This window comes from Verticillium dahliae, genomic scaffold, assembly GCF_000150675.1.
Source record: "Verticillium dahliae VdLs.17 supercont1.14 genomic scaffold, whole genome shotgun sequence".
NCBI lineage: Eukaryota > Fungi > Ascomycota > Sordariomycetes > Glomerellales > Plectosphaerellaceae > Verticillium > Verticillium dahliae.
This window is the reverse complement of record NW_009276945.1, coordinates 862,057-870,198: the sequence shown is the minus strand read 5'-3', so window position 1 is coordinate 870,198 and position 8,142 is coordinate 862,057. Positions and strand designations below refer to the sequence as shown.

The window sequence follows — 8,142 nt, the reverse complement described above, 5'->3', positions numbered from 1 at the left end:
CCCTGCTGCACTTTCGGCATTTGCACTCGACTCTGTGGAGACGCATCACCTGTACTCCTCTATGGATCTCTACCCTACACCACTGTGGTAGTCGACCATGTCCAAGATTGAAAAGCTGTCCGTCCAGGGCATCCGGTCCTTCGGGACCGGCAGTGGCCGCGAGACCATGCAATTCTTCACGCCCCTGACCCTCATTGTCGGTTACAATGGTTCGGGCAAGACGACCATTATCGAATGCCTCAAGTACGCCACCACCGGCGAGCAGCCCCCCAACAGCAAGGGCGGTGCATTCGTCCACGACCCTAAAGTACGACCTACCCCGCGTTGCCGGTTCGGCGAATCATCTCGTACTACCAAAGCTTCCTCTGCTAACCTTCAATGTTCCAGCTCGTCGGCGAGAAGGAGGTCCTGGCGCAGGTCAAGCTGGCATTCACCTCGACCACCGGCGTTAAGCATGTCGTCACACGAAGTCTTCAGTTGACCATCAAGAAAACCACCCGCTCCCTCAAGACCCTCGAGGGCTCACTAGCGACAAACAACAATGGCGAACGGTCCGTTCTCTCGACACGAGTGGCGCAGATGGACGAGGCTGTCCCTGCTCTCCTCGGCGTTTCGACCGCCATTCTGGACTACGTCATATTCTGCCATCAGGACGAATCTCTGTGGCCCATGAGCGAGCCCGGCGCCCTGAAGAAACAGTTTGACCAAATCTTTGAAGCCATGCGGGTACACGAAAGCCATCGACAACCTCAAGGTCCTCCGGAAGAAGCAGGGCGAGGAGCTGGCACGCCTCAAGATACACGAGAGCCAGGACAAGATCAACAAGGAGAAAGGCGACCGCGCCCGAGAAAAGATCCATGGAGCTTCAAGCCGAGATTGAGGGATCAAGGGAAGCATGCAACGGCATGAATGATGAGATGGCCGAGCTCTCGGCGCAGATCAAGCAGAAAAGGCTCGAGGCCAACAAGTTCTTGAACATTGTTAATGACCTCAAATACAAAAAGGAGCAGTTTACATTCCGTCAGGGCGCCGTCTCGGACCTTCAGACTACTCTGGAGGAGCTCGAAGAAGACGATGAGACGCTGCAAACCAATCTATCGCAGTATGAGGAGCGCATGGCACGCTTCCAGACTGAAGAGCGCCAGAACAGATCGCAGTACACACAGCTCCAGAACGATCTAGGCAGGTCGAGGAATGACTTGTCGGCAAAACTTTCCGAGAAGGGCAAACACCAGTCGGATAAGGACAAGTACGAACGTCAGCTTGCCTCGCGTGTCGACCTGATTCACGAAGCTGCTGAGCTGCACGGCTTCCGAGGTTTTGACGGCGATTTGAAAGACACGCAAATCAAGTCGTTCAACGACAGGATACAAAAGCTTCTAGCCGACAAGAAACGGGATCTCGAGCGCATTCAAAAGGAAAATGCTCAGGAGCTTGACAAGGCCACTGGCATCATCACTGACCTCGAGGGCCGCAAATCTACCATGACTCAGAATCGCGTGTTCGCGAAGCAGCGCATGGGTGCCATCGAGAAGCGTACCGCTGTCATCCAAAATGATATCAACACATTAGATGTCGATGAAGGTGCCAAGGCTATATTGGATAGTCAGTTCGAAGATATCGAGGGCCGGCTGGCGAAGACGACCGAGTCAATCGACAGCGCTGGGTTCGATGGTCAAATCGAGCAGGAAAACGAGAAGCTCTATCAATTGGAGAGTGAAAATGACAAACTGGGCCGAGAGCTGATGGAGGCCACGCGTCTAGCTTCCGAGCGAGCCCAGCTGGAATACCGAAAAAAGGAGCTGGTTGACCGCAAGAGAAAGCTGGAGACTCTCACAAGCACGTGGAAGGAGAAGCTTGACGCACAGATCGGCAGTGAGTGGCAAGCGGAGACGATTGAACCACAGTTCCAGTCAGTGCTCAAAAAGCAGTCACAGCTTGTTGCACAGGCGCGCCAAAAACGGGACACGGCACGCGAGAAGCAACAAAAAATCGACTTTAGCCTGAAATCAGCGCGGGACGCACAACAAAAGAAGTCAGACGAGATTTCTCGCTGTCACGACAGGGTCCTCGACGTCTTGAAACAGGTCAGGGATGAGGCCACCATCGACGACTATGCTGAGGAGGTCAAACTTCTTGAGGAGGACGTTGAGGCCTACTCGACGGACATCAGCCTTCTGGAGGCGTTGTCTGATTACTACAAGCAATGTCAGGAGACATTGACCAAGAAGAACAAGTGCAAGCTGTGTGACAGAGGTTTCGACGACAAGCAGAGCGTCAATAAGTCGCGTTTCTCAGACAAGCTTATCAAATATCTTGACCCTTCGAAGAAAGAGAAGGCCAGTGAGGACCTCGAAAAGTCCAAGGCGACGCTCGATAAGTTGCGGCAAGTCAGAGTTCAACACGAAACGTACGAGCGGTCCCTGGGCGAGCTACCGGGTCTGAAAGAAGCGTGCAAAACTCTTGAGGCTGAGCTTGAAACCCACGAGAGGCAGCTTGAAGAGCATGATGAAAATGTCAATGCCGAAGAGGCGAAACAGGCCGATGTTGAGGCCTTGAACAAGACCGTCATGAACATCTCTCAGACTCTCAAAGACATGAAGGATTCCGAGGCCCAGGTGGAGCGGATCATGTCGCAACAGTCATCTGGCATGGCTACGAGAACTGCTGATGCAATACATGAGCTGCAGGCAACCTGCAAAGAGCAGATGCGGTCGACGAAAGCTCGCCTCACCAAGATTACAACTGACCGACAGAGGATGCGAGACCAGCTCAACAGCCTAGAACTAGAAAGGAGCGAGCTGAAAAACAAGCTCAGCAAGGTGCAGAGTCAATTGGAGCGCAAAAAGGACTTCCAGAACCAGATTCAAGCTTTGAAAGAGGATCAAGCCAACCAACGGGAGCTCATTCAGAAGGCTGACCAAGACCTGGAGGTCATCGAGCCTTCAATCGCAGAGGCTCGCGCAGTGCGGGATGATACGCTCCAGCGCGGCCGCGCGAAAGAAAAGGCCATCGTAGAGGAGCGCGATTTGGTTGCCAACTCGGTTACTGAGCTCAAGATGGTCGAGAGCGACATTCAGGACTACATGGACCGTGGGGGGCCTTCCAACCTCGCCGCGAACCAGCGCGCCATTGATGGCCTTGAAAAGACGATTGCCGCCACGGAACAGGAAATATCCGATCTCACGGTCCGGACGAACAAGTTGAAGCAAGACATCGATAATGGCGACCGGAAAAAGCAAAACATCAGCAACAACCTGAAGTTCCGCCAGAACAAGCGTCAACTCGATGTGCTTCGCGCTGAGATTGACGATCTCCAATCCTGCGACGCCGACGACGACTACGACAGGCTCAATGACGAGGCGGTCCAACTAGAGAACCGTCACAACATGCTAGTAGCCGAACGCGGCTCCCTCATGGGCCAGATGAAGACCAAGGACGAGGAGCTTGCGCGGCTTCTTGGGCGAGTGGGGAAATGGGACTACCGGGACGCTTCCAAGAAGTATCGAGAGTCCCACATCAAGGTCGAGACGACCAAGGCGGCAATCGAGGATCTCGGTCGCTACGGCGCGGCACTCGACAAGGCCATCATGCAGTACCACGGCCTGAAGATGGAAGAAGTCAACCGCATCGCCGGCGAGTTGTGGCAGAGCACATACCAAGGTACCGACATTGATACGATTCTCATTCGGTCCGACAACGAAGGTGCCACAGGGCGGCGCTCGTACAACTACCGCGTGTGCATGGTCAAGCAGGACACCGAGATGGACATGCGCGGGCGCTGCTCAGCTGGCCAGAAGGTGCTCGCCAGCATCATCATCCGCCTCGCGCTGGCGGAGTCTTTCGGCGTCAACTGCGGCCTCATCGCACTCGACGAGCCAACCACCAACCTCGACAAGGACAACATCAAGTCTCTCGCCGAGAGCTTGCATCACATCATCAAGTCACGCCAGGCGCAGAGCAACTTCCAGCTCATCGTCATCACCCACGACGAGGAGTTTCTTCGACACATGCGGTGCAGCGAGTTCTGCGACAGCTTCTTCCGCGTGAAGCGTGACGACAAGCAATGCAGCGTTATTTCGCGAGAGAGCATTACGAGGGTGCTGTAAATGCATGTGTGTGTATGTTGTGTAAGATTGTCGAGATGTTACTCTATAGCATGGCGTTTCGGTGGGCATGATAATGTAGCATGCGGTCCGGGGTGCCGCTCACGAATGCATGGGGAAAGTGAGGACAACCAGTTCTTGACAGAGTTTCCTGTTCGTCTTAACTTGCTGCGTTTGTGTGGTCCTGTTTGTGCCGCTCTCCATGGTCGAGCCGTTTCATGTTGATCGTTCCCAAGTCTCGCATCGTCAAGGCCCTAACGATCCTGGTATCTTTCGTCTTCCGTTCTGGATCCAACGGTGCCCCTCGAATGCTGCCCCCTCCTCGTCCCTCCAAAACAAATATCCCTTCAACCCTCCTTCGCGCTGTCGACTTTTTCCGTCTTGTCCTCGGTGCCATCATCGCTCATGTCCTCGTCTCCGTCTCCGTCCTTGCGCTTCTTGGGCGCGGGACCCTCCCCAACGTCGGCGTCCGCCTCCCTCTTCTGCGACGCCTCGCTCTCGGCGTCCGAGGCGGCGTCGTCTTCGTTGATGCTGGTCGTCGGCTCCTCATCGGGCTTGCGGCCCACGGCGGCCTCGACGTCGATGCCCTGCATTTCGACGCCGGGGCCGCCATACGTGGTCCTGGACGCACTCTGGGGGCCGAGGTCGTCGGCGCCGATCTCGGCCGGGCCGCGGGCGTGGGGCACCTCGTCTGCGTCGGCGGCGACTGCCGCGGCGGTGGGGGACGTTGTCGTCGCCTCGTCGCCGTCAGCTGCGTCGGCGGACGTGTCTGTGGTGGGGGCGGCAGCGGTTGATGCATCGGCTGCCATGTCGTCGTCGTCGGCGTCGGGGTCAGCATCGGGGTCGATGTCTGAGGACCCGGCGCGGGCGGCGGCGGCGGCGGCCTGAGCGGCGGCGAGCTGGGCGGCGGCGGCGTGGATGTGCTGGGCGGCGGCTTCTTCTGCTTGGCGCGCGAGTTGGCTGACTGGGACGACGCCGCGCTGCTGCTCTTGTCGTAGTAACTCACCTTGGGTGATGGGACGGGGGCCCGTGGCGGCGGAACTGGCGGCGGAGGAGATGCCGTTGACGCTGATGGTGACCGTCTCAATGTGGCCCATGCCGTTGGGGCCCTCGATCGTCTCGGTCGACTCGGTGCGGATCTCGTGCTGGCCCTGGGACTGCTGGCCGGTGCCGGGCGAGGGTCCGCTGCCGGAGTGCGTCGAGGTCGGGCTGGACGAGGCAGAGTCGCCTCGGGGGCTGGGACGTCGCGTTAGCCAGGGGATGGGGGTTAGTAAAGCGCCGCCGAGGGCTTCGTCGGAGCCGACGCCGGAGGCTGGAGGCGCTGCGGTCGTGGGGTTGCCCCAGGACACATTGGCGGCCGGGTCTTTCGGTTCGGGTGTCCTCGTTGTTGATGTGATGGCGCCAGTCACGGGGTCAGTCACGCCGTTGGAGAGAAGCGTCATGGTCGACATGTCGGGGATGGCGGGTGGCAGAGGGTAGATATTGTTGGTGGAAGTGACATGGACGACGCGGTCGAGCGCGTGTAGGTAGGAAGCGAGGTGACGGTAGTGCTGACGCGGCTCGAGAAGTAGCTCGGAGACGCGCTGAATTGTGTGTGGTGGGAATTTGGTGAAGTTCTTGGTCAGGACATTGTTAATCTCGGTGAGCATGCCGTCCAGTTGGGGCGGGAGCACGCCTGGCGGCAGGGTGACGGGCAGCGCCGGCGCCGGCGCCTCTTCTGGATCATCTGTGACGGTGGGTTCGGTAGTAGCAGCGGAGTTCTGGGGTTGGTTATTCTCCTTGTCGGCATCCTGGGAGGAGGGCCGGCTGGTGGGCGCCTCGAGCGACGAGGAAAGGAGTGGCGGAAGGGTTCTTTGTTGGCCTGGTGCGTTGGCCTGCTGGGGAGGGGGTGGCAGGGCCGGGATAGGGAATTCGTCATGTGCGATCTAGAGAGTGAGGAGTATGGTCAGCATTGAAGCCAATAACAAGAGAGGCCTGCCCACCTTGTCGAGTCTCGAGAGAATACTTTGGAGCAGGTTCGGCCATTGAGCGCTGGCGATGATTAGGTCCTGGTCAAAGATGTTAGAGCACTGGAAGACAAGCCACTTACTAGTCCATGGCACCCCCTGCAGCAAGCTGCCGCAAGACTTCCTCGTCCGTCTCGATCTCCATGATGGGCAGTGGGCGATCGTTGGGAAGATAGATCAACCGCACAAGTCGTGGAGAGGTTGCGACAGCCGATTGACGTCGCGTGGAGTCGCGACAGGGAAAGAGGCAAGGCGGGACAGCCGACCTCCCATTGGTTCAGGGGTCTGATGCAGGTGCAGGAGCTACAGCGTCTAGGTACCTAGGTACCCAAGTACCTTAGGCAAGTAAGGTACCTTAGGCAAGTACCTTAGGCAAGTACCTCGAGAGCGTGCTCGAACCTCAATATCTTGGGGCATGCGCTAGTGCATTCATATGTCTATAGGGTAACAATGCTACTATCGAATATGAATGCTGGAGGTGAGAATGATTCCCGCGCCCAAGCTTTTAAGAACTACCGCTCAATCTGCACGGTTTTCAATCGCAGCTTGGAGGGGTGAGACTATTGTCAAGCAAGAGGAATTCAGGCCCTCAAGAGTCAAGAGCAAACACTGGTTATGCTCCGCCGTGAATCGTCAACCACTATGATGCTGGAACATGAGAAATTCTCCATCAAAATGTAAGGAGAAGACAATGCCCGGTTGTCACAGAGAGATACTACGAGCAAGAATGTTTGGCATACCAGAGTATCGGACCACGAACCCAAGGTGCCCTTCCTTGTTTGTGCAACTCCTCAATTCAGAGTCATGATGATGATTACTAGCCTGTCATAAGACGCGGATTCTCGGCACATCATCGTTGTCTGTGTAGTGTAGTGGTTATTCACATTTGTCTTACATAATCTCGTTCGAGAACAAGTAACACAAAAGGTCCCAGGTTCGATCCCTGGCATAGACAAACTTTTGCTAGTTGAAGCTAGGAGCTCGTTTACTTATTTCCTTTCCGATGAGAGTTTGGCCAGGCAAAGCTGAAGTCTTTACATTTTTCCCTTCATGAATAGCTTACTTCTTCATTAAAAACACAACATCCACGCAACACAAAAGGCCCCAGGTTCGAGCCCTGGCATAGACAAGTTTTGCTACTACGGCCGGATCACATGGGCCCTTGTATTTTGCCCGAACCACCTTACGAATGAGGTTTCTTTAATTATGATCTTCTCCATGTAGAAACTTGGGTCAAACGCTCTTTGTTCAGCCCGAACCTTCAGGTCTACGCTTCATGATAGCTTTAATATTACGGAACTGGTACTGACGCTAGATCCAGGTAGAGGATATTCAGAAGCCGTCTGTCTAGGTGGATCGTCTCCTGGGTACATACCCTCGGGAATCATACCGGCACACGCAAAGCTCTTTTGCTCCTGTCAGCTCAACTCAGATCAAGGTCACAGAGTGGTCAGGAAATGGGCTTTGTGCAGCTAATTGCAGCTACCTAGATTCGCTTGAAGAACAATAGCAGTTCTGAACTATGCCTGCAGAGGTTGACCCATGCCTCCATATGTGACCATTTTCGTAATCTGATATTCCGAGACACCGTAAAGCGAACCCTCCCTTCCAAATCCACTTTCCTTGACACCACCGAAAGGCGCGGCAGGGTCGGAAATGAGACCCGTGTTGACGCCGACCATGCCAACCTCCAAGGCCTCGGCGACACGGTGCACGCGGTGCAAGTCCTTCGAGAAGAAGTAGCCAGCCAAGCCAAAGGTTGTGCTGTTTGCCATGGCAACGACCTCGGCCTCGGTATCAAAGGGGAAGATGCCCGCCACCGGGCCAAACGTCTCCTCCTCGGCCATAGCCATGTCGCGCGTCATGCCCGTCAGGACGGTAGGCTCGAAGAAGCTACCCTCCATCTTGTTGCCACCAACCAGGACCTTGGCGCCCTTGGCTGTAGCATCGCGGACGTGAGCATCAGCCTTGTCGACAGCGCGATCATGAATGAGAGGTCCGTGGGTTGTGCCTTCTTCGAAACCGTTTCC

The 8,142-nt window shown here is 56.0% G+C and overlaps 3 protein-coding genes and 1 non-coding gene across 4 annotated transcripts in view; 2 read left to right on the top strand and 2 right to left on the bottom strand.

Moving 5' to 3' along the window:
- Positions 1 to 97: 97 nt before the first annotated feature.
- On the top strand, positions 98 to 4,249 carry VDAG_06865 (DNA repair protein rad50; the record flags this gene model as incomplete). Its single annotated transcript, XM_009659569.1, has 3 exons — positions 98 to 307; positions 388 to 754; positions 808 to 4,249. The coding sequence occupies 3 exons, from the start codon at positions 98 to 100 to the stop codon at positions 4,107 to 4,109; spliced, it is 3,879 nt and encodes a 1,292-aa protein (XP_009657864.1). The 3' UTR covers positions 4,110 to 4,249.
- A 204-nt stretch (positions 4,250 to 4,453) lies between these two features.
- Positions 4,454 to 6,257, bottom strand: VDAG_06864 (uncharacterized protein; the record flags this gene model as incomplete). The annotated part of the gene is made up of 2 exons (XM_009659568.1): positions 4,454 to 6,031; positions 6,234 to 6,257. 2 exons carry the CDS (start codon positions 6,255 to 6,257, stop codon positions 4,454 to 4,456), a joined length of 1,602 nt encoding a protein of 533 aa, XP_009657863.1.
- A 713-nt stretch (positions 6,258 to 6,970) lies between these two features.
- Positions 6,971 to 7,067, top strand: VDAG_20189. The gene has a single exon. It is a non-coding gene; the product is annotated as a tRNA-Val (tRNA).
- A 565-nt stretch (positions 7,068 to 7,632) lies between these two features.
- VDAG_06863 (succinate-semialdehyde dehydrogenase) overlaps positions 7,633 to 8,142 on the bottom strand; it is a gene marked incomplete at both ends in the record, with an annotated part of 1,725 nt that continues 1,215 nt past the window's right edge. The window contains one exon of the mRNA XM_009659567.1: positions 7,633 to 8,079. Within this exon, the coding sequence (XP_009657862.1) occupies positions 7,633 to 8,079 (447 nt within the window). The remainder of the gene's footprint in view (positions 8,080 to 8,142) is intronic.